The sequence below is a fragment of the Gracilinanus agilis genome, chromosome 6 (genome assembly GCF_016433145.1).
Source record: "Gracilinanus agilis isolate LMUSP501 chromosome 6, AgileGrace, whole genome shotgun sequence".
Classification (NCBI taxonomy): Eukaryota; Metazoa; Chordata; class Mammalia; order Didelphimorphia; family Didelphidae; genus Gracilinanus; species Gracilinanus agilis.
The window spans coordinates 165,954,567-165,981,776 of NC_058135.1; the positions used below are offsets into that span (position 1 = coordinate 165,954,567).

Genomic DNA, 27,210 nt, shown 5'->3' on the forward strand with positions numbered 1-27,210 from the left:
CTAGGGCCTCCTCAGAGCCCCTCAGAACCCCTCAGCCCCACCACCCCAGGCCACTGTGGTCGTGGTAGTGAGGGGACCTGGTCGGGGTCTTCCTCCCTGGCGCAAAGCTGGGGAGCAGGAGGAGACCTCGGGTAAGGCGGGCTGGCTCACGCAAAGAACCCTCTCGTTCCGCTGTTCCTACCCGCCTCAGCCCGGCAGCAGCAAGATCCGCGCGCGCGCCGGTCGCGCTCTGGCCACAGGGGCGCGGGCGCGGGCGCGGGCGCAGGCGCAGGGGCGCGAGGCGGGGGGCGGGCAGGGGCTGAGGGCGCTGCCTCCGGCGGGAGGCGGCAGCCGTGGGGGATCGGGAACGGGAAGATGGCGACGGCGGCGGCGGGGGCAGCGGCGGAGCAGGTCAGTCCGGAGAGAAAGAGGCGTGTGGAGGCGGCCTTGCCCCGGGGCTGTTGGGGGAAGGCGGGAGGTGAGGTGGGGGGTGAAGGGGCTTTTAAATAAAAGGGAAAGGGTCGGTAAGCCTGCATCGACACCCCTCCCTTTCTCCCCTTACTCCCCAGACACACACGCACACACACTGGGACCCTCTGGGCCTCTCCCGGGGCCTCGGACCAGCTTGTCATCCCCACCCCTCCAGGGGACCAGTGGTCCTCCCTGCCGGGGCCTGGAGCTGCGTAGTAAGGCCTCTCTGTGATGGGGAGGGAAGGAGCCGGGCAGGGGCCTGGGAGGAGTGGGGAGAAAGGAGGGTTCTGGAGAGGAGCCTGTAAAAGTTGCGGGCAAATAGAACTCTCAGCCTGGGGCCCTGCTGCCTGGCATGGCCTCTGTCCCTCATCCTCTGATCCTCCGCCATCAGCTGTTCCCAAGCTATCAACCTGCTTCCCCACCCTGTCCTGTCATTCCAGTCTCCACCCTCCCTTCTCCTGCTCTGGTTTCTGAGACTTAATCCCGGTAGGTGAGGGCTAGAGATAAAGGCTTCATATACCTCCTAATGTGTAGTTTTAAACTCCCCTCTCTTTTTTTAATTCATCTTAAGATGTGTGAATATTAGATTAGTAAATACATTATCTACCTATCCAAGAAAACTTTATGGGTCTGCAAAAATAATATACAGAGAGACTTAAAACACACCCCCTTCTTTTTACAACAAAATATGATTATTACAGAAAAATTTAATCATATTTAGTACTGTTGAAAGATGTGAAAATTCTGATCATTAATCCCATTTTGTATTAAGCTTCTAAGGAGTTCCATGGCGAATTGTTTACTCAGTTGATAACGTTAAGCTCTTCTATATTATTTTACTTGGCGCAGAGTTCACCAGTTATTGCCTCTCAGCAGATGATTCTCAGATACATTGGTCAAGCCCCAACCTCTGCTCACCTTATGTCTCACATAGCCAGCTGCCTTTTGGACATCTTCAACTAAACCCAGCAAGTCTATAATTGAACTCATTGTCTTTTTCTCAAAACCTTTCCCTCTTCTTAACTTCCCTATTACTGTTAAGGATACCACCATTTTCCCAGTTGCCCAAACTCAAAAGAGTTGCTATCTTCAACCTCCCATTCTCACTCTCCATGGCCAATCTGGTGACAAGTCCTGTTGAACCCATCTTCAGAGCATCTCTTTTGTGTGTATATATATACACATACATACATACACACACCTCCTTCTCTCCTGTTACAACTACCACCATCCAGGTGCAGGCCCCCATCACCTCAAGCCTAAACTCTTGCAAGAACCTGCTTGTTGGTCTTCCTGTCCCAGGCCTCCCCACTATAGTACATTTTCCATTCACTTCTCACACTCTTAATCAAAAAATTCCAATGGCTCCCTATTATTCCCAGGATCAAATATAAAATTCTCAGCTGGCATTCAAAGTCTTTTATAACTTGGGCTCTTCCTATAATTCCAGGGTTTTTATGCCTAACTCCCTTGTACATATTCCATTCTCTTTCTTCTGGACTCCAAGCATTTTCATGTCTATTCTCCATTCCTGGATATCTCAAAAAAATATGACTATTTTGTTAACCTGTTTTCCTGCCTGATCTTCGGTCTCCATGTTAATTTTCTCTGAACCTAAAATTCCAGGCTCCCTTCAATGATACCACCTAAGCCTTGGTACTTATTCTTATGGTTATGGCTACAGGAAGAGCCTTCATTTTTTTTCTTTTCTCCTCAGTAGCAAGTTGTTCTTATGTCTTTTTTTCTTGAATGTGACAAAATATTAAAAACATGAACATTTATAAAAAGCCCAAGTATAGAAGTATTTTGTTTATATTTTTGTATAGATAATTAGCAGAGGGAGAAGATTTAAAAGTCCATTGACCTACTTTGGAAGTATCTTACTTAGAAAGCCCATAATTTATTTTGAGATCCCATCATTCTTGATGACTCTTATCTAGTTACCCAGTCCAATATGTTTCTGATATAGTTTCTCTTCTTAAGTAGCCAAGAAATCTATATCCTACTTCTTGTTCCACTCTGCTTCTTTCTCCAATATAAGCTGACCAGTTTCCCCAATCTATTGAGTCTTCAAAAATAGCAAGTCTAACTTGATCCCCTCTTCTCAAAGTGCTCCCCCAATTTGCTCCCTATCTTTTTCTTCCTAGATATCATTTGAACCATTCATTTTCTATTGTTCATAGTTCCATTACCAGCTCTAATAAGTATCATGGTCATTTAAACACCAGTTTACACACCAGTGAGTAGCCTCATGATAGTGAGTGGCTTAGAGGACTCTTTAGTTGTTCTTAGATTCAGGAATTCTCAGAGGGAAGACAATAAGAATAAGGAGGACTTGGAAAAGTTTCTTGCAAAGTTGAGACTTTAGCTTATACTTGAAGGAAGCCAGAAGTAGAGAGTAGAAAGGAGAAAGTTGCAGATATGGAAAATAGACTTAGAAAATGTTCAGAGGTGAGGTATCATGTTCAAGGAAGAGCAAGGAGGCCATTATCACTGGATCACAGAATATGTGGAGGGGAATAAGGCATAGGAAGCCTGGAAATATAGAGGTCAGGTTATAAAGAGCTTTAAAAGGCAGAGGACTTTATATTTCAATTCAGCAAATGTCCATTAAGTACCTATAATGTGCCAGGCACTATACTAGGTCCTAGGGATACAGATAAAAAAATTAAGAATGGGATAAGCCCTCAAGAAGTGATTGGGTAATTCATCCTATTTACATTCACAGTTATGATTACCATCTGCATATTCCCCTCCATTTGATTTCCTCTTTTAATCCTGCTCTTTCTCCTTTCACTCTTTCCCTCCACCAGTATTTTGCTTTTAATCACCCCCCAACTTCTTCCTTCCTTATATTACTCCCCTCCCCATCATCCCTTTTCTTTTTCTTTTTCTTTTTTTTTTTATATTTTTAAACCCTTAACTTCTGTGTATTAGTTCCTTGGTGGAAGAGTGGTAAGGGTAGGCGATGGGGGTCAAGTGACTTGCCCAAGGTCACACAGCTGGGAAGTGTCTGAGGCCAGATTTGAACCTAGGACCTCCCATCTCTAGGCCTGGCTCTCAATCCACTGAGCTACCCAGCTGCCCCCCCATCACCCCTTTTCTTATTCCCCTTCTGCTTCTCTATAGGGTAAGAAAAGATTCTGTACCCCAATGAATCTGGCTGTTTTTCCCTCTCTAAGTCAATTCCTATGAGAGTAAGGTTTAAGTATTACCCATCACTACCCTCATCCTTCTCTCCAGTGTAATAGTTCTTCTCCCCCCACCCTCTGCCTCTTTATGTGATATAATTTATCTCATTTTATTTCTCTCTTCCCATTTCTCTTAATATAATCCTCTTTTTCACCCCTAGATATTTTTTACATATCATCCTAACAGCTTACTACCACACCCTCTATTTATACTTCTTCTAACTTCTATGATGATGATAACAATTTTTCAGAGTTAACAAATATCATTCCATATAGCAATATAAACGATTTGACCTTATTGAAACCCTTAAATTTTTTTCTCTTTCTTATTTAGCTTTTTATGCTTCTTTTGAATTTTGTAGTTGGACATTAGATTTTCTGTTTGAGTCTGGTCTTTTCTTCAGGAATGCTTGGAAATCTTCTATTTTATTAAATGACCATACTTCCCCCTGAAAGAATATAGTCAGTTTTGATTCATAGGTGATTCCTGGTTATAAACCCAATTCCTTTGCCTTCTGGTATATCATATTCTAAGCCTTTTGGTCCTTCATCGTGGAAGCCATCAGATCCTGTGTAATCCTGACTAGAGCTCTATGATATTCGAATTGTTTCTTTCTGGCTGCTTGCAGTATTTTCTTCTTGGCTTGGGAGCTCTTGAATTTGACTATAACATTCCTGGGAGTTGTCATTTGGGAATTTATTGCAGGAGATGATCTTTGGATTCTTTCAATTTCTATTTTACCCTCTTATTCAAGAATATCACAGTTTTCTTGGATGACTTCTTGTAAAATGCTGTCTAGGCTTTTTTTTTTCATCATGACTTTCAGGTAGTCCAATAATTCTTAAATTGTCTCTCCTGGATCTATTTTCCAGGTCAGCTTTTTCAATGAGATATTTCATATTTTCTTCTATTTTTTCATTCTTTTGATTTTGTTTTCTTTCTTGATGTTTTGTGAAGTCATTAGCTTCTACTTGCCTAATTCTAATTTTTAAAGACTGAATTTCTTCCATGACCTTTTGATCCTCCTTTTTCATTTGGGCCATTCTACTTTTCATGAAACTCTTTTCTTCATTGGATTTTTTTAACCTCTTTTTTTTCCAGTACATCAGTTCTGATTTTTAAGCTATTATTTTCTTCATTGGGTTTTTGTAACTTTTTCCACTTGACCAATTTTGTTTTTTAAGCTGTTTTCTTTTTGCATTACTTTTATTTCTTTTTCCCATTTTTGACCTGTCTTACTTGATTTTTTAATTCCTTTTTGAGTTCTTCCAGTGTTCAAGATCAATTTCCATTTTTCTTTGAAGTTTTGCATGTGGTCGCTTGGATCTCACCATCCCCTACTGACTCTGGTTTTGCTCTGTCTCCATAGAGATTTTCTAGTTAGGTATTTCTTTTGCTATTTTCTAATTTTCCCAGCCTTTTTTTTTTTGCCTGTGTACTGGGAATTCTGAAAGCTACTGGTTCTCTGTCCTCTACTGCTGCCTTGCAAGGCTCAGCACTGTGAGTTATTTTGCCCGGGACTAGATCTCCACAGCAGCACAGGCTTGAAAGGGCCCAGCTTGAAAGGGACTAGATCTCTACAGTAGCACAGGCTTGAAAGGACCCACTATCATTTCCTTGAAAGGAAAATCCCATCCAAATAATCTGGAAACTTCTGTAACCTCATCCCCATGTTGTCACTAGTTCCTCCTATAAATACTCAAGACCTCAAGACTCAAAATACAGTGATAAGTTAAGAGATATAAATGAGACTTGGATTAAAATCAGTAATACTCATCAGTTAGTAAACCTATTTCCCCTTCCACTTCCACATACCTACAGTCTCAGCCACATTTAGCCTTACTTTTGGGAGGGCTCCAGGAGGAGGTACCTCATCAGCCCTCTTCATCTGTCTGCTCAGTCATGCTCTTTTCCCAGCAGCTCTCAGCAGATATCACTGTTTGCTATTTCATTTTTCACGGTTCCTCCATTTTCCTCAGCTTCCAGCAGGGAAAGAAGTCTTTTGTCTCTCTTTCTTTTGGTCTTCTAGGATTCTCTTCACCTCTAGCAGATGATATTTATTCATTTCTCCTATGAACTAGTTTTTTCATATAACTCATATTCAAGGATACTTCTGAGTCTTTGTCTTAGCTAAGTGTTTTTATATTCCAAAGGCACCTTCAGACCAGAGTGACTATTTTCTTAAACTCAAATTCATATACTGGCACCACAGTCCTAGGCTTTGTGCTTTACAAGTAAAGCTCTTCTAGTTCTATCTTGGACCATTTTAACTTACTGTCACATATTTCTTTTTTTGGTGTTAAAACAGAGTGTTCCTTGATTTCATACTTCTTTTTCCTGCGTTTAGAAGCTCAGAGAGCACCCCACTCACTAATTTTTTTGGCCCCCATATAGTTACCTGAGGCTGCTTCCCAAAATCTTTTAGAAGAGGGAACAGAAAGCTGTGATCTCATTCTTGACTTGCCCACTCATGAACTAGGAAGAAGAGTATTTGTAATCCCTGTTAAAATGCTCCTATTATTGTCTAAGACACTACCCTCTTCCCAGTCATGCAAGTTCACAACTTCTGTCATCCTCAACTTTCCATTCCCACCTCATGCATCTATTCATGTGCCCAAATCTCCTACCTCAACCCTTCTATGTCCATAACATCCCTATAAAAAGTCCCCTTCTCTCTACTTATACGACCACCACCCTACTTCATGCTCTTAGTACTTCTCATCAATCTCCCTACCTCAAAAGTATCCCCACTCTAATTCATCCTTCACACAAACATCAAAGTAATTAACTAAAATACAGGGATGATCATGTTACCCTCTCCTGCATACTTAATATAAACTCTAACCCCCTTTTACCTCTAGGATTAAGTAGAAACTCCTATATTTGGTATTTAAATGACCTTTCCTGGCTTCTCATACGTTACTTTCCATATACTTCCCCCAAATGCTCTTCAATCTTAGGATTCTGCTCAATTCCCATTGTGCAATATGGTCATCCAAAGGTTTTATATCAGCTTTTGCTGTTGAATGACAATGTAGGTTTTTCGTATATGCCCATGAACATTTTAACCTCTTCCCAGAACTAAACTACATGTGCACAAGATGGCCAGCAAGAAGAGGAGAGGACAGAATACAGTGGTCTGAACCTTCTATTCTATTTTAATTAATACAATAGAGTGGCTGACTGCTATAGATACAGGTTATACAAAATTTACTTTGTCATGACTAGTGAAAATTCCATTCGATAGTTCAACTTTAATTACTATGAATATGAGGTTTTATGCTTATTAACTTGGTATTATTTTGCATTGTCTAGCAAAGTTCAAATGGTCCTGTAAAGAAGTCTATGCGTGAGAAGGCTGTTGAGAGGAGAAATGTTAATAAAGAGCATAACAGTAACTTTAAAGCTGGATATATTCCAATTGATGAAGATAGGCTCCATAAAACTGGCCTGAGGGGGAGAAAGGGCAATTTAGCCATCTGTGTGATTGTTCTCCTTTTTATCTTGGCTGTCATCAACTTAATTGTAAGTAAAACATTTATGTTTAATGTTTTCCATTATTAGTGTAAAGCATTCATTTGTTCCTCTGGTTTTCAGACTTGTAGTGATATAAACTGTTTTCTTGATTTCTCAGATTATATCCTTTTTGCTTGCATTCCTATATCCCAATTTCTTATTTCTCACATTTTCATTTTTGGGTTTTATTGTCTAAAACCAACAATATATTACTTCTATCACTAACATAATCATTTGGTAACTTAATTGAGAAAATACAGATGTGATATAAGAATAAACAAATATAGCCAGACATTTCTTTAGTTTCCCCAACTATATTTTTAGATAAGTAAAGTACTCAAGGGTAAGGGCTAAGTGGTGTTTATGGGGGGAGGGGTTACCTCTAGCACAGTAGGTTTCCAATAACTATTTGTTTTGTTCACAAAAATAAGGCTGCTAACTATAATCCATTTTGTCTTTAAAAAAAAAAAAACCCTTACCTTCTGTCTTAGAATCAATACTATGTATTGGTCCCAAGGCAGAAGAGTGGTAAGGGCTAGGCAATAGGGGTTAACTGACTTGCCCAGGGTCACACAGCTAGGACATGTCTGCAGCCAGATTTGAACCTAGGACCTCCTGTCTCTGGGCCTGGCTCTTAATCTACTGAACTACCCAACTGTCTACTACACATTTATTTTCATTACTCATTTGTTTTTAAATGACATTCTTTAAAAGTTTATCATTTCTATGATCATACTATGTACACTTTATTTCTTTTAGAAATTACTTCATTATTTCTTTTTTGTTTTCTTTGGGAGGATTCACAGGGTTCTTTTTTACCCTAATTATGTCTGGTGTTATATTAAATGTAATATTGAGCTTATCTCACTTTTTTAGATAACACTGGTTATCTGGGCTGTGATCCGAATTGGACCCAATGGCTGTGACAGTATGGAATTCCATGAGAGTGGTTTGCTTCGATTTAAACAAGTATCTGATATGGGAGTTATACATCCTCTTTATAAGAGCACAGTAGGAGGCAGACGTAATGAAAATTTGGTTATCACTGGCAACAACCAACCAGTAAGTTATCATACTAATTAAATCTAAAATGGGAATGGAATATTATTAGAAATAATTTATTTATTTATGATTTATTTATGTTAGCTATTTATGAAAGTTATTTATGTTTTTTATTTATGAAAGAATGTATGCTCATTTTTATTACTAATCAGAGAGTGAACATTAAACCATATGAACTCTCTGGTCTCCTCCAACTCAGTGATTTGCAATTTTTTTATGAAATGTTAGAAGTCAGAATTTTTCTCTGTAGAAAATCAAACTATTTTTACTAGAGTGTATTCTATATTTTAGAGTCAAATTCCATATTTTATTCTTTCACAGTATATAATGATTAGTCTTTTACATGGGGAATTTCACTACTAATCATTATTAAGAATATACATTATATTCATTTTCTACTTCAGGAGAAGGTGGCTATTAATATGTTCCTTTCTGGACCAGAAAACTTACACTATTCCAGAGCTTTTCCTGTATAGGTGCCACTACCAATGTCCCTTTTTACCAGCCTAATGCTGAAGCGCCTTGTTCAAAACTTTGTTTTGTATCATATTAGGAGTAGCCATTGCTATTCCCTTTTCCATATAAAAGACACAAGATATCCTTTTATAGCAGCTGCTTTTTCATATAGAACAAAATTGGGGCTGCAAAAAATCTTTGTTGTTGAGGGATGTTTTAAAATATATTTCCATGGATTTTGTTTATGATATGTTTTGAAACTATATTCACCATAAAGTATGTTTCTAAAGATTGTTTTTCAGCAAGGAACAACGAAACTCAGTGTAGAAAAGAACAAAACTTCTATTACAAGTGACATTGGCATGCAGTTTTTTGACCCAAGGACTCAAAATATTTTATTCAGTACAGACTATGAAACCCACGAATTTCATTTGCCAAGTGGAGTAAAGAGTTTGAATGTACAAAAAGCATCTACTGAAAGGGTATGGATTTTATCTTTGTTTTTTATATGAATAATAATAGTGGAGTCATTTTTGATTCTTTAAAATAGAAGTATGGTTTTATGTAATTACACTTTGTACAAGGTTAGATACATAGTTTCATTGAATAAGAAGAATATGAGGCTATATTTCCTTTGGTAAGTCTCTTAATTTCTTTTTAGCTCAGTTTCCTCATCTTCAAAATGGACATCATAATATCTACTTTTCAAAATTCCCAGGGATAGTCTTCCTTTTGAAATAAAATTAATCTTACAAACATAGTGTAGCTATTTGTGGTAACAATTCTTACGTAGATTTATAAAGCGATATTTTAATACACTTCTTTGTCTTTTTTAGATTACCAGTAATGCAACCAGTGATTTAAATATAAAAGTTGATGGGCGTGCCATTGTCCGAGGGAATGAAGGTGTATTCATTATGGGCAAAACCATTGAATTTCATGTGGGTGGTAATATGGAATTAAAAGCTGTGAGTACATATTTTTAAAATTGAGAAAATTATTTCAGTATGAGAATTAAAAATATAGCACTTCATTTCCCATTTGTTACTGCTACTAAATTTTCAAATTTTAAGAAGTCAAAAACAAATTATTTGAAATCACTTATTCAGATACACAGTTATAGATTACACAGCACGAAAACAAATAGAAGAGTCATAAATTATATTTCTATTTTTATTTCCATTATTATGATGAATTGTTTTTAAAAGGGTTTATTGATCACACACACATATATATACAGGAAATTTTATTTAGATTTCAAAAACATGTTTGAATTTTGTAATGTTTGTGTTTCACGCTACAAAGCTGGGTTTACTAAATGCTTTCACATGTTCTCAATTCTAACCAGAGTACATTCATTCATTAGTTCATTAATCAGTTCTTCCTCTTAAAATTCTTAATTTCCTTCAAAGTTCATCATAAGTGCCACCTTCTACTTGAATTCTTTCATGAGCTCTCCAGATACTGGTGCTTTCTTCCCATCCCCACATTATCCTGCTTATACTTAGTCATTTTTTCCCCCAGTAGACTGAAAGGTTCTTGACTATAGGGACTGTTTCATCTTTGTCCTTATATCATCAGTACTTAGCACAGAACCTAGTAGAAAATAAACAATAAAGGCTTGTTAAGTCATTGATTGAATAAACTTTTATTAATCAAGTCCAAGGATTATGCTGAGGACTAGGGATACAAAGACAAAAATGAAACAGTTCCTCCCCCCTCAAGAGCCTAATGGAAAAAAATGGCCACACTAATAGCCAATACAAAATATAATACAAAATAAATAAGAAATCATTTCTGGCAAGGGGAGGGCACTGATAATTAGGGGGATAAGGAAAGACCTCAGGTATGAGAGAGGCTTGAGCCAAGCCTTGTAGAAAACTAGAATTCCAATAGGTAGAGGTGAGAAGGGATATTTCAGTACAGGAAGATAACCTCTACAAAGATTTGGAGACAGGAGATGGTATGTCCTAGATAAGAACTAGCAAATAGGTGAATTTGGCTGAAACATAGAATGTGGGATTAGGAATAGTAGCACTCATTAAGTATTTCTTAAGCAACTATTCTTCTGCTAGATACTGAGGATGTAAATACTACAAATGAAACAATACCTATTTGCAAGGAGCTTAAGTTCCAAAGATGGAGACACAAAGGACATATAAATTTATACAGAATAAATGTAAAGGAATCAATACAGGGTATCCCAAGAGCCTTGGTGCAGTTTTAAAAGCTTATTCTGTAAACTGTAAATATAAATGTTTTTATCTATTTTAGAATTATACTAGGATAGATATGTAGTGAGAAAAGTACATCATTTGGTAAGTCACTGAATATCTTTTTATATTAGTTTCTTTATATACAAAATAGACATATTACCTGCCTTACAAAACCCCCTTTAAGCTTTAAGAGCCTAAAACTGCATTGATTTTTGGGATACCCTGTACAAAGTAGTTCAGTACAAGATAGTTGCTGCATGTCCAAGTGTAGCTGATCAGATCAATCCATCAAAAACCTTTACCATAGGTTGGGCACAGATTCCTCAATTGTTGGACATCCTTTTATTTTCCAGTTTTTTAGTGCCATAAAAGATCTACTATAAATATTTTTGTACACATAGGACTTTTTTCCTACTTTTTAAATCATTTTTGGGCAGTAGACCTTACAGTTGTATAGGGTGTGTACTGTTTAGTAACCTTTTGGTTCATAATTCTAAATTTATTTCCAGAATGATTATAACCATTTACAAGTCCACCAGAAATGCATCATGTGCCTATTTTTCTACATCTCTCAAACATTTATCTTTCTTCTTTTTTTGTCATCTTTTCTGATCCAATTGATATGAGGTAGAATCTCATAATTGCTCTAATTTGCATTTTACAATTAGTTGTGATATCTAATATTTAATAATAATAAGCTAGAATAAAATAAAAATAAAAGGAAAACAAAATGAGCAGAACTAAGAGAATAATTTCTTCAACAACAACAATACTCTAAAGACTAACAATTTTGAAGGCTCAATACAGTACAGTGACTCATCTCTGATTCCAAAGGATCAGTAATGAAACATACTATCCTCTTCCTGACAGAGATGACAGATTTAGGGTACAGAATGAGACATATTTTTGTATGCAGCCTATGAGGGATTTTGTTTTGCTTGGCTATGCATATTTGTTAAAAGGAATTTGTTATTCTTTTTTTTTTCCAGTGGAGTTAGGGTTGGGTCAGAGGAAAAAGAGATTTCAGTTAATCTTTCAAAAAAATTTAAATAACTATGGGGTCAGCTCTGTTTAGTTTAACAAGAGGCTTTTCACAGTTACAGTAATCTATAAATGCAATGTAAAAACAAAACATCACTAAACTTGGGGGAAAAAAGAAAGTGGTGCTTGGTCTGTATCTTGAGGAAAGAAAGAAGGAATTCTGTGAGATGGAGGTAGAAGATATGTTCCTTTGTGAATGAACAGGAAGGAGGACAGTTAGGCTGAATTAAAGAGTATAAAAGGCTATATGCACCCTGATGTTGTAGAAAGATTGGGGTAAAGTCCTGTGAGGATTTAAAAGCTAATCGAAGTTTGTATTTTATCCAAGAGACATAAAGAGCCACTAGAATTTGTGGAGGAGGGGCATGACATCACTTCTGTGCCTATGGAAAATCACTGTCTGCAGTAGGGAGGATGAACTGAAGTAGGGAGAAAAAAGGAAACCATTGAAATTGCCAGGATCAACCTTTATGTCTTGGACCCCCTTGGAAAAATGGGGCATCCCAGGTACCCCTTTTCCAAATTATGCTTTTAAAATACATAAAAATATATAGGGTTACAAAGGAAGCCAATTATACTGAAATAATCATGACTTGAAAAAAAAATTGATCAACCTCAGGTTAAAAGCTCTTGATTTAGGTAAAAGGTCATGAAGGCCTGAACTCGGGTGCTAGTTCTTTAGAGAAGCAATTGGAGCCAGGTATATTCGCAGTGATTCCCAAAGTAGGCGATACCGCCCCCTGGTTGGTGCTGTAGCGATCCAGGGAGGACGGTGATGGCCACAGGTGCATTTATCTTTCCTATTAATTGCTATTAAATTTTTTTAAAAATTAATTTCCAGGGAGCTAAGTAATATTTTTCTGGAAAGGGGGCAGTAGGCCAAAAAAGTTTGGGAACTACTGTAATGTAGAGGAAGGAAGGAATAGAGAGATCTGACATCTAATTAGGGGTTAGGGAAAATGTGGAATTGATGACAACAACATCAAGGTAACAAAACTGTAAGACTAGAAGGACAGCAGTACCTTTTTTTAATTGGAAGATATTTTATTTTCCCAATTACAATTTATAATTATACATATAATAATTTTCAACATATATTTTCCAAAATTATAAGATCAACACTGTCTCCCTTCCTTACCTCCCCCCTAATTGGAGATGATAACCAATTTGATCTGGACCATACATGCATTATCATGGAAAACACTTCCAGATTAGTCGTTGTTATAAGAGTACATTCATGCAAAACCAAAACCCAGAAATAAAACCATAAATACATTGATGTCAACAATTTGATCCTCATCCATCCGACTCACCAATTCTTTCTCTGGAGGTGGATAGCATTCCCTGTCCTGAGTCCTCCAGAATTGTCCCAGGTCATTGTATTGGACAGTAGTACCTTTGACAGAAGTTGGAAAGTTTGTAAAGGGGAAGAGTATTGAAGGAAAAATGGTGAGTCCTTTTTTGGATATAATATGCCATACAACCAGAAAGGTGGGCTAGAGCCAGAGTGTGAAGGATTGTAAATGACGTGCAGTGGTAGGGAACCACTAGAGGACAGGAGAATCATAGGGTTAGTATGCTTTAGGAATCAATAGTAATTTGGCACTCTGTGAAGTCTGAATTGGAGAGATGAGAAAAATCTAGGCTAGGATGAGCAGGTTATTGCAGGTAGTGTAAGCAAGGGGCAAAGATAACCTGAATTGGTGTGGAGCTATGTGAATGGAGGAAAAGGGACAGAGGTATGAGTTGTGGAGGTATAAGGCTCGGCAATTAAATGGATATGGAGGATTATGGGGTGGCAGAGTGAGAGAGAGTGAGGAATAGAGAATGACTTTTTTGAACTTAGTTGAAAGATTTTGGTTCTTTTAACAGAAATAGTCAAATTGTGAAAACTGGTATATTCCGGGAAGAAAGATGATGAATTCTGTTTTGGATATGCTGAGTTTGAGATGCCTACTGAACATTGAATTGGAAATGTCCAATAGGCCATTGGTGAGAGGAGTAGGGCTCAGAAGAGAGATGCATACAGATCTTGGAGCCATTCACATAGAGATAGTAATTAAACCCATGAGAACTGATGAGATCTTCAAGTGAAAGTATTTAGAGAGAAGAAAAGGAGCAGGATAGGACAAAACTTTGGCAGACAACCATAGATAAGGACAGGATATAGAGACTGCAAAGAAGTAGCCAGAGAGGTAGAAGGAGAACCAAGAGAACAGTGTTACAAAAAACCCAGGCAGGAGAGAGTATCCAGGTGGAGGCGGTGGTCCAAAATGCCAAGAATGTCAAGAAGGGTGAAGACTGAGGGGAAAAACCATTGGGGTTAACAATTAAGGGCAGATTTAACAATGGGTAGAGGTATGGGTACCTTGGAGAGAGTAGTTTCAGGTGTGTGAAGGGGTTTAAACAATTAGACTTGCTACTAGAAGTGTAAACAACCTAGCAATTAAATGCATTTGCAAATTATTCTTTCATCTGGTGGATATTAGTCACCTTTAATAATCATTCATTGTCATCATTTAAAAAACCAAGCAACATAAACACATTCTAAAAATGCATAATAATAAATAACTTGATATTCTACATAATTTGGTAATATGTTTTTTTAACCCTTACCCTCTGTCTTAGAATCAATACTAAGTATTAGTTCCAAGGCAGAAGGAGCCATAAGGGCTAGGCAGTTGGAGTTAAATGACTTGCCTAGGATCACAAAGCAAGATAGTGATTGAACCCAGTACTCCACTGGCTCTCTCTCCACTGAGGCCCCCAGCTGCCCCAGTAATACATTTTAAAATTTGGCTTTGGAGAATGAGATTTATTTTTCTTAAGCAATTTTTAAAGTATGTATGGTATATGTCTCATGATATAAGGTACTTTGATATTAAAAGAATGATTAAAACATGATTCTGCCAAGGAGTTAAGTAGCAGCAGTAGTGAACACTTTGGCGATCACCCATTGCATTCAGGAATTATTGTTGGTGGATAGGTGCAGTAATGTTTTTGTCCTATGTATATATGCATCATAAAAGAGAAAGTAGAGAAATATTAGTTGAAACTCATGCTGCATATGAAACCAGAAAAAAAGAATGAAGCTTATAGCTAAAGGGAAAAGTGGCAGGTTCTTTCTTATGCAAAAAAGACATCAGATCCTGATGACAAAGAGTTGGAAGCCACCTCGTCTAATTTTTATTTTGCAGAAAAGTTAAGTAATTTATCCAAGGTTATACATGTAGAATAAACGACAGAATTTGAGCTGTCATTCTTTAATTTCAGAGCCAGTGTTTTTTCTATTATGCCATACTGATTTACTGAAGTTTCCTCTATTGTGCACAAAACCCCCCAAGAAACATAACTTATGAAACATTTATCATCTTCTAATGTAATATTCATGCTACATATTTACAAAAATTCTACAATGAAAAATGATTTCAAAATATCAAGCAACATCTGTTGCAGAAGATGAAGAGGTAGATACATTTTTTGTCAAGAACTCTAAAAGGTTCATTTGGACCTTCCCAATTAAATCAACCTCTTCTTTGATACTTGGTGACTTCAGTGCACAGCAGACATAAATCAAGAAGGTGAGAATTTGTTGGAAAATATGGATCAGAAAACTGGAATAAGAGAGATCAAAGACCTTTCCACTACATAAAAGCCTCACATTTGTATATCATAAGTACTATTTTTGAGGGGGAAAAGTGCATTATGTGATAAGCACTTAGCAACACCACAAAAAAAAAATGAAATTTATTCTATTACCCAGCAACCTATCACTCTTCTTAGGATCATTTCTATGTCAGCCTTGTATGTGTAATCAGATCACCATCCTGTTAAGAGCAAAGATCAAAATTAGGATAAAAATGAGGAAAACAAGTACAATTGACCTTTAATAAATAAGTTATTGATGAAAATAGGATATGAATAGAAAAAGAACGTTGACACTACGTTGATTTCAGAAGGATATTTAACCAGTGTAAAACATTTACCATAACAAGGAGGCAAAAAGATCCCCCAAAAGATCTTAACGAATATTTACCTTTACTGTGAAGGAAAGAAGACAGCCAAAAGCAATGCTAGTTAAAAATATAAATTCATCTGTAAAATCTTTCAGAGAAAGATAAATGGAAATTTTGAGCAAAATTTCCTCATAGCACCATGCTTGGCATTTAGTAAGGTTTTAATAATAAGTGCATTCAAGTAAATATAAGCAGTGGAGGGTAAAACAAATAAGAATCTTTGTAAGAGAATCAACTAAGAATTCATCCTCCCAAAAAAATATTTCAGGGAAATAGAAAGATAAAGAGAAAAAATGGAATCGCTCTAAAAAAAATTTATGGCAGCTTTTTTTCACCATCAAGAACAGTGGAGAAGCCACACCTGGACTCTTAATTTCACAGTCCTAAATGTGTTTAAAGAAAATGTAGAAATAACACTAACGAGGAAAAAAGCAAAAACAGTCATCTTAGACCACATATACACAGAGCAGATCATATCACATATACACAGATCCATACTGTAGGTGACATAATTGTAGGAGCATTGAGGCATCACAAGGTATCCAAAAAAAAAGATAGTAAAGGTTTGGAAAGATTCTTGAACCTTAATGAGATAAAGGTAATTGAAAAAACATCAAAATATGAGTATGTGTAAGAGCATCATTTGTGAAGGTATTTGATAGAGAATAGCCAGGTTTTGCAAGTGATATTCTACTGTAGTCTACATCTTCACCATCCCACAGTTAACTGAAAGATGTAGAGAATCTGAAATCCCTCTGTGCTTAATGTGCCACTCCTAGGGCAATGAAGAAGCCCATAGTAGGTGTGAATGGGCTGCAGTATAAAACTAAAAAGGAATTGTAATGAATGTATGCAAAGAAATGTTATGATAAAAAATGGGTATAAACGTGGTGATCCATGTGTACCACTCATATTTTGAAAACGGGAATAATTTACCATTTTAATCAGTCAAGTGTATTAGCACTTAAAAGGACAAATGATTCCACAACTATGAAAGCACTTTGAAATAGTAGAAAAGTAGCATTTATCCGTAGTTAAATTAAAATAAACCAAGTTTAAAAGATATAGAATTCAACTTATGGGAACAATAGTAAGTAATTTAAATTTTCATAATAGACTACTTAGAATAAGAACATTAAGTTTTAAGAGATTAAACTGGCCACTGGGTGGCAGAAGCAGTATGGATTTTGAAAGTTACTATTCCTGTGTTTGTTTCAAGATACAGTTAAAGAAATCATTGTGAAGTAACAATAGCATAAATAATTTAGTATATGAATCACTGTGGCATAGGAGCTAGAGAGGTAGCCTCAGCGCCAAGATCTTAGATGATTCTGCCTCTGATAAACTGATTATTTCACCTAGGTCAGTGATGGGCAAACTTTTTAAAGAGGGGGCCAAAGGAAAGCAAAGGCTCGTCTGTCAGTCTGTTTCTAAGGCAACTCTTTCAAAGTTTCATTATATTATATCCTACTCATTGTACTCGTCAGATTAGGAATAATGTCGTGGGGCCGAATAGAACATTTCAGGGGGCCACATCTGGCCCGCGGGCAGTAGTTTGCCCATCACTGACCTAGGGAGTCACAGAATTTCTTGATGCTCCAGGCAATTCTACAGGCCAGTGATGACGAAACTTTTAGAGACAGAGTGCTGGGCCCCACTCCAACCCCCAGAGACCTTGTGCCCTACCCCTCTCCCCCACCAAGTGCTGGACACACTCCACCCCCCTAACCCCACACAGGGGAGAGAGAAAGCACTTCCATTGGGCAGAGGGGTGGGGGATGTGAAAAAATGTTGTCAGGCATGCATGGAGAGGGGAAAGGGAGCAGCTCCACCCCGGTCCCTCTACCTTTCTAGTAACAAACTGGGGTAGGGGAGAGGTGGGGGATATAGTGGCTACATGCCCCAGTGAGCACTCTGTGGGTCATCTTTGGCACCCGTGTCATAGGTTCACCATCATTGCAATAGGCCACAAATTGCAGAACATTTGCCAGTCTGCATTTGGTAAAAGGGAGTTTCATAACTCAGAGTTCTCTAAATACTTAAAAATCACATGTTCAGGCCAACTTATGTATACAGTCATATAAATCTATGTACTGCCAAAAGCAGGAAAAAATGCATGATTTCCATGCTTCCTAAATGTGTTTTCTTTTTCAGCATGCATTTTTTGTTTAAATACGATTAAGATTGAGTTAGCAGTTTTGTTAAATGATTATTTTAGACTTATGCTACCAGATTCATCTTAGTTGCTACAGAAGAAAATTCTCTTTTCTGATGAAGATTCTTTGATAAGAGTGATACCAAGGAAGAATCAAAAGCTCAAATCATAATTGTAGCCAAATTACATATTAATTTGGTTAGACAGGATAACAAACAAATAGGACTGTTAAACACTTTAGAAGTGTTGTAATATAATCTTCCTGAAATCCTGTAGCAAAAAATGACTTTATTTTACTTTTCGGAGCTAATAGATTATATCCAAAATAGTTTCATTTAACATAAATTTAGTTCAAATTATAACATAACACTCCAGCTGGTTCCCACAGAAAAATAATCTAGAATACATACATGACCAAAAAAAAAAGTTTGGGGAGTCTGGTCTGTACCAAATTGTTTGGAATGTTGATATATAATGGTTTTAATCCTATAGTAATGACAAAGCTATAGGAATTAAATAATTTTCCTGATCTAGAAAAACTATACATTCCTCATGTTATTTATCAAAATCATTGTGCAGATTTTTAGTCAGTAGCATCATGATTAATAGTATGACTGAGAGGTGGCATTATATTCTTAACTCAGAACCAGGAAGACCTGAGTTCTAGCATAGCTTCTGACATGCCCTGGTCTTATGACCATGGATGAATTACTTAACCTCTCAAGTGGCCTAGGCAACTCAAAGATTAACAGAGTAGTTGCTGACCTATATTGGTAGAAAGAAATATTCTTCATCCCTGGAGTTCCCTCTACAAATGAAGTTACAGGTCTACTCTTTATTCTGTCATTATGACCTGGTATGTGTAAGACTTTATAAAAGACATTCAACTGAGTTTTACTTTTTAATCTTCAGTAGATGCTTACATGCATTATAAACCTAACATGACCAGTAGAATTCTAATGTAAAACTAATTTAATGGTTGAAAAACAAAATGTAGGACAGGTGACTATCACATATCAAACTTTAAAGTTAAGACAAAAAATGTCTAGTTAAATTTGAACTCATGTCTATTGTAATCCTCTTGTTATTTTGCAGTAAAATGCATTTATTAACTATTGTTCCCACTACTACTGTTAATAGTAAATGAACCATATTATCACTCTCCCAATAGGAACACAGCATCATCCTAAATGGATCTGTGATGGTCAGCACCTCTCGCCTACCAAGTTCTTCCTTTGGAGATCAATTAAACAATGGTGACTGGGTACGCTACAAGCTCTGTATGTGTGCAGATGGAACTCTGTTCAAAGTGCAAGTGACAGGCCAAAATATGGGCTGCCAAATCTCAGACAACCCTTGTGGAAACACACATTAGATGAGCTGGGGGAGAGAGAAAAGTCATCAGTGTGTTTATATTCGTCTTTACATTTTTTTAAGTGTATGCATGCAAGCCATTGTTTTTACAGAGTTTGTGATAATGCATTGTAGTTATTTTAACTGCCTAGCATTAATATATCTGGTATATAATCTCTACATTTAAAGTATTCTGAATGAAAATAGCCAGAACCTTAAAATTTTCCATTAGGTTACACTGTGCTGGGTATCAGACAAGTCTATTTTTTAAATATTATGAGAAATGAATAAAATCAAAATGAAACATTTTCAAGAAATGTTTTTTAAACATCATTTCTTGTCCATAGAACAAAGGGCTGGTTTAGCTGTTAGATACAATATAAGTAAGCTTTTGATAATTATGAGGACTGACCACTCATCAAATTAGTAAAAAGATAAACAATCTATTATAAATATATTTTTTAAATCTGGAAAAATTAAAATTGCATTTATAGATTATATGTGGTTTGGGCTTCTAAGAATAATGACTTTGAAATTTCATACTGAATTAGTCTTGGCCAGAGTCTCTCTTACATGTCAATGAAATCATAGGAATTTTAAACACATGTTATATGTACTAAGAAAATAGAAACCTATTTGGAAGTCCTGAAGAAAATATTTTGTGATGCCAAATTTTTACTTAAAGTACTGTTGAGTATAACTATACTATCACTTAATACTAATGAGTATTTAATGTTTTCATTCTGGTAGTATTGCATGAATAGTATAAGCAAACATTTTAATATCTAATCTGAAGCTCTAAGAAGATGAAAAAGAAAGTATTTGGTCCTCAAAAGACCAATTCAGACTAACCTCTAAGTTGTTTTTTGTTTGTTGTTTAAGAAGACAAGATGTATTTACTAGAACAGAAGAGATAGTAAATAAATTTCAAGTCTGTCAAGAGAATTCGACTAGTCATTGCCAAATTTTAAAAATCAGAAATAAGCTGGTTCCAAAGCACTGTACTAAAATAAGCCCTATACAGCTAGCTGTTTTCTTCATTAAAGAATAATTTAACACAAATAATTTTTAAGTTAATAAAATAAGATTACAGTTCTGTTCTTGACATGCCCCTCTGCTCCCCTTCTACCAACAGTTTAATTGTTTAACATATTTCATATTTGTACTATTATTATTTTGTTAAATATTATTTACATATATGATATATATATATATATATATACACATATGTAAGGCTAAACAAGTCCCTTTAAGGATTCCTTAAAGTGAGTTATTGGCCTACTATTAAAAAGTCATCGGTGATAAACCACAGGCTCTACCTATTTCTTTTTTATCCAGGAAATAGATTTAAACTCACATTTATATAGTGTTTTAATCTAGCAAGTATTTTTTTTAATTGTGTAGACAAGGAAGTCTAAAAAAAGCAATTAATATTTTATAGTGTTACTGTGTATCTATGTAAATAGCATAAAAACAATATTTGTCAAAATCTAAATAATTACCTTGGATACATTAAATTTAATTGAAATAACTATTGAATCCTTTCCTAATCCTGAAAGATGCACTTTAAATATCGATGACAAAATTATGGCCTCTATTAATTATGGCATCTGTTTTGCTAGCACTTTGTCCTTCCACATATACTCCAATTGGAAGTCTCATTCAATTCAAGTTCCCCTGACAATTCTTTTTGCATGTTTATGTGCTCTATTCAGATTATTTAAGTTATTTTACATAAACTGTAGGTAACAGTTTATTACATAATATTATTTATTAAATATTCAAAAATTATCTAATTCTCTTTTATTGGTCATTTGTGTTTTTTGTTTATATGTGCATGTGTATATATATTTATGTATATATATGCTCATCCCCACCCAAAGTGCTTTTGACTAAATAGGATCATTTGGTCCAGCTGACAGAATTATTTCAAAGGTATAGCATCTTAAAAGACTTCATAAATAAGCAGTCCCCGTTTTTTGCTACAATACATTCTTGTAAACAGCATAGGAAAACTAAACAGAAAAAAAAAAAGGGAAGGGAAGGGAGTAATCATAACATCCATACAGCTTTAATGAAATATAAATTTGTCATTACTTGCCCTTGCCACCAGATGGTGCTTGACTATTCCTGAAGCCAAGTTCATGCAATTCATAGATTTAACTTTATGAAGGACACCTAAAAAGGAATCCCCTCTAATAATGCTCTTTCTCTGTGGTCATCTGACCTCCGCTTGAAGAGCTCCATTGAAGGGGAATCACCTACCTCCAGAGGCAGCCCATCCACTTGGGAACAGCCTTCTTAACTAGGATATTTCCCTTCTATTGATTCTAAACCTTCCTCTCCCAGGATGGGTAAAGTTCTGAAACTCAGGATTGGGCTTCAACAATATTTAGAATAAGCAGTTGACTCATGACATGGCCATGTTATGTTGGAAAGAGCACTGGGTTTGGAGTCAAAGAATCTGGGTTTAATCCCAGCCCTGCCATATAATAATTCTGTGACCATGGGCAGGTCACTTCTTTTTAGTCTCATCAGTGAAATGAGAGACTTGTGAAGGAATGAATGGAAGATTTATAGTTGAAGTTATTTTTGCATGGTGATAAGCATAGTTAGAGAATTGTTGTATTAGTCTAGAATTGTAAAAACAGGTAATAGTGTTATTGATTTTTGGTATGTTCTTATGTTCAACATTTCCATTTTGTTTTCTGTAGTCATTTTTGTAAACCCCAAACCCTTAACCCATATCTTTCCTGGGGAATGTCTTAGAATTAGGAATAATTATATAGAAATAGCATAGAATAGTGTAGGATTTTTGTTTTTATTTGGGGGGGATTAGTAAATAGCATAGAGTAAGGTTAAAGGTAACCGTAATAAGGTTCACGAACATCGACCTTGGTAAGGTCGAAATCTTGAAAGGGGATGGTCTGAAGGATTGAATTTCTGACACAGATATGCCATAGAATGCAGGAGGCAGTGAGCAGACCAAAGGTCATTTGGAACCCTAAAGCAAGGGGCTGCTGGGAAATTTAACAGACTTTTGGGGGGGGGGGGTAGTCTGGTCTTGGACTTGAAAGGAGAGCCAGCTCCCAGGACTTCTGGAGGACTGGAAATTTCCCTGATAGCTGTGATTCCCAACTGCTCAGAAAAACCACTAGCCTAAAGACATCTTGCTGTGCTAGACTGAGGGAATATCTGTGTAAACCAGATCAATGGCTAGTTACCTCAAAGGGGTCACCCTGAGAGGGACTGGGCCAAACCTGAAGATCATCTGTCCCTTACCAGCTAATTCTAGAGACTATACTCTTTTCATATTTAGTCTAGGTTAGCCATAACAGACTTCATCATCAGACAGAGAGGCTCAGGCCAGTCAGGGCTTTTAGCTGAAGAGCTGAAAGACTGGGACTACTACTGATCATTACCTTCAGTGAGGGAACTCCTATTGCCCTCTTTCCCCAATCCTTGTCCCTTGATACCCTTGTAATAAACTTCAACCAACATTTAGGAAAAGCAGTCAGATTTATTAACAGAAGAAGATCAAAGGGAGTTTGGTGGGTAGAGGTTTTTCCCCAAAGGGAGAGCTCTCACAGACTTGGGTCAAGTCAAACCTCCTGAGTCTCCTGCCATTGCTCTCCCTCTGGTAGCAGTTTTGTTCAGAGGAGTTCACCAAAGGAGGGCTAGGTTAAAGCAGAATTTCCTAGCCCAATGTCTATCCTTTCCTCCTGAGGTGTTCTCTGTCCTGATACAGACTGCTACATCATTTCACCCACCATTCTCCTTTGTCTAGCGATGGCAGGTAGCCATTTACTCTGTGTTCTAAAGGTGGGGAATACCGTGACAAGTCAAGTTACTCAAACCACTTGACCAGTCATTTCTGTGAACAACACAGGGGTTTTCCCTACCTTTTTACACGTGGACCCTTTTGCTCTAAATCTGTGATACTATGAAAAGCGTGAACTTCCTATACATAACTTGCTGGTCTACACATTTTAAGATATATATTTGTATTATTTCATTATAATTTGTGTAGTAATTACTTACGGTAATTATTGTTGCCCATTAGTAATTAAATTCATTTTAGGAGGTGAGAGTTCAGTGGTGCTAAACATGACACTAAAGAGACCATTGTACCTTTGAAATGCTAATAATTTGTAATTTGTTTCAAAGATGTTGGTGTTTACCAATTCTGCCATACAAAAAATAATTCTATAACTCTGTTCCAGATTGCTAACTTTAGTTGATGTAACATGTTAATAACCTCTGTTTACAATAAAGATGATATAAATACATTTCTGCCGATTTGTTGAGTCATGTTTTAATAGGTTTCTATTTGAAAATTGAATCCATGTTAATACAATTAAATGTCATTTGGTAATGTGACATTATTATTGCTGTTGTTGTTGCTTTTAAAGACATTATTATTAATTTAGTCTCCACTGAGGTGGCTGGCCTCTAGCTTCCTGCTATGTCCTATCTCACTATGCCCTGGTGAGCATAGCCTGGTAAGCCAGTTTATGCTCACAGGAAGATAGCCCAGTCCGAGTTAGAGAAGAGGCTTGCTACCAATATTTTCAGACTACTTCAGAAGGTCACCTGAAGACCTGCCCCCCGTCCCTTCTCAATCTGATTACCCTAAGAGTAAGTAAAAGTGAATCTATTTTAAGTGTACCTTCAATTCACCCAAGAATCTAAAAATGTACATTGTCTTAAAAGTGATAGAACCTCCTAAATTATGTTAGAACACTTTCATTTTCAACAAAAACTTTCCAACTAAAGTATTGTGATCCCATGAATGTCTCATCTGCTTTTTCCTTCATTTTTTTCTATTTCTCCTTTGCTAGCATGGTTTTGCTTTTCCTCTTATCCTTCCACTTCCCACTTCCATATGTCCCATTATTCCATCCCCTGAAAAAACCTGTACATTTACTTTAGTTTCCAATTCCCACAGAAACTTGTTCTATAATTGTAGTTTTTTCAATTTGAGAAATGAAAATCTTTCACCTTAAGGCATACGAAGGTTTCTTCCATCTCTCTATTCTGAACGTCAGTATTCTGGTGGTAATGTGATTGTTAGAGGGCTCCTATGCCAACATCCCCCCTCAAGTTCAATGTTGGGATGAAATCTGAAACATCTAACAAAGGAAAAGGAGGTCAGCATTGCCCTAACACAGCAAGAATAAACAAAACAGATACTGGGGCACTTAGAAAATGTCTGTTGGGGTATTATAGCAAGTAGTGTGGCCCAGGTCATCCATCATGCCTTGGGAGGCCCAGACTGAAGTCCCCTGATGGTTGTTATGTTTCTGTCCAAAAGCTGCTGCAGAGAAGCCCAGACCAATCAGGTGTGGGAGGTGAGGGGACCAGAGCCCAAGGCATATTACATTAATGAAACACTGGTTCGACAACAGCAATGTGCAAGGGGACCTAATAAGAACAAACAAAAGAAGGTAAAATGATTTTTCACATAGAAATGTTTAAATCTCTCGTCAAAAAATTGTTTTTAACCCCATCTTTCTCTTCAAAGAATTGCACAATCTCCCCTTTCCCAAGATCCTCCCTTCCCGCAAACCCTTACTCAAATGCCCCTTGGTCTCTGAAATCTTCCCTGCCCCATCCCATCCCATCCCCCAGCTGAAAGATTGCTCCTGCTCATATTACTTATCCTGCTCTGCTTGGAGCTTTTCTTTACCCTTATCTCACTATCCCTTGTATCATATTTATTTGTATACTTGGCTTTCTCCACTTTAGATTCCCCTGAGAGCACAGTCTATTTTCCATCTATTTTTGTGTTTCTTACATAGTAGACAGTGAATGTTCAATAAAGAAATGATGGTTTTTAACTATTCTTACAACAAATGCTGATCATATTATTTTTTGTGACAGTTTGATAAACATTTCTGTATTTAAAGATTGTAATTATAAATAAGTTTTAAACATATATATGATATAAATAGATATTAAGTAAATAGATATTTACTATTATATTTTTGTATAAATTTTATATAACTACTCATATATTTATATATAATAAATTTACAAACTTAGCTCCCTGAAATTGCATAAAACAAAGATGTTATAAATCTCTCATCACTATGTTCTCCAGGACATTTGTAACTCTTCTTACAAAACTCTTGTAACAGGAGTTATTAACCTGCAGTTAACAAACTTCAAAGTTGGGGGGGGGGACTGTTCACAGAACAGATTTGAAGAGGTTCATGATTTTGATGGAGGAAAATTACATCCTTATTTTAATGTTATTAAACTTTTCATTTTTATTTATTACAATTAAAATCTTTATTAAGCACTAAATGAAATTTAACCCTTCAATTACTTAAAAACATTATTTTGAGGGGGCAGCTGGGTAGCTCAGTGGATTGAGAGCCAGGCCTAGAGACAGGAGGTCCTAGGTTCAAACCCGGCCTCAGCCACTTCCCAGCTGTGTGATCCTGGGCAAGTCACTTGACCCCCATTGCCTACCCTTACCAATCTTCCACCTATAAGTCAATACACAGAAGTTAAGGGTTTAAAATTAAAAAACAAACAAAAAAAAACATTATTTTGACAAGGGGATTATTTATGGATAAAAGGTTGTATCCTTTTGTGTACAAAAGGAGTTAGGAAGTTAATCCAATGAAACAACCATGTTTTAATATTCTACTCCATAAAAAGGACTTTGCAGAGTGTTGAAGAATGCAAAAAATGATTAAGCCACTGCCCTAAAGGAGCTTATATTCTTGTGGAAAATGAGAAACATACATAGATGTGTGTAATACAAATTGAAGAAGTACAAGTGCATGAAAGTTTTTTAAAAGCTTTATGAAATCCAAGGAGAGTGACAAATTATCTACCACTGAGGTTTGGGGAAGACTTCACAGAAGAGATGGGATCTGAGCTGGGCCCTAACATCTTAACAGAAATTCAGGGAACCATAGAATCTCAAAAATGAAAAGAACCTCTACTTTTTTTTTGGAGGCATCTAGAATAGCGTAGTGGATAGAGACCTGGACCCAGTCTCAGAAAGATGTAACCCTGGGCAAAGCATTTAACCTCTGTTTGCCTCCATTTCCTCCAATATAAAATGGAGATAACAAGAGCACCTACCTTGCAGGATGGTCAGAAGAATCAAAGAAAATATTTGTAAAGCACTTCATACAGCACCTGGTATATAAGCACTATATAAATGTTTCTTCTTCCTTCCCTTGGGTGAGTGTAGCCCATCTACCTCCTCTGAAATCTTCTACAATGAGCCCAAAAAACAGTCATCGAGGCTCTGTTTAAAGCCTGCTGGTGACAGAGAACCCAGAAACTCCAGAGATGGTACATTCCCCCGACTTGTACCTATTACTCCTGGTTTCACTGTGAGCCGCCGCCGAGCAATACAAGTCCCATTCCTGCTCTCCATGACAGCCCTTCAGATTCTTGAAGAGGGTTTTCCTAGCACTTCTCAGCCTTCATTCCTCTAGAGCAGTGGTTCCCAAACTTTTTTGGCCTACTGCCCCCTTTCCAGAAAAAATATTGCTTAGCCCCCTGGAAATTATTTTTTTTTATTTTAATAGCAATTAATAGGAAAGATAAATGCACCCGTGGCCATCACGGCCCTCCTGGATCACTGCAGCACCCACCAGGGGGCGGTGGCGCCCACTTTGGGAATCACTGCTCTAGACTTACTATCTTCAGTCTCTTATTTTGCTTTCCGTAGTATAGTTTCAAGTCACCCTCCTCTGGATGCACTTGTCAACTTTCTTTCATATAG

The 27,210-nt window shown here is 36.8% G+C and overlaps 1 protein-coding gene across 1 annotated transcript; it reads left to right on the plus strand.

The window, feature by feature from the left end:
* Positions 1 to 342: 342 nt before the first annotated feature.
* SGCB (sarcoglycan beta) lies at positions 343 to 19,535 on the plus strand. Its single transcript, XM_044680942.1, has 6 exons — positions 343 to 390; positions 6,958 to 7,167; positions 8,035 to 8,220; positions 8,967 to 9,158; positions 9,513 to 9,644; positions 19,276 to 19,535. The coding sequence occupies exons 1-6, from the start codon at positions 355 to 357 to the stop codon at positions 19,477 to 19,479; spliced, it is 960 nt and encodes a 319-aa protein (XP_044536877.1). The 5' UTR covers positions 343 to 354; the 3' UTR covers positions 19,480 to 19,535.
* The last annotated feature ends 7,675 nt before the right edge of the window (positions 19,536 to 27,210 follow it).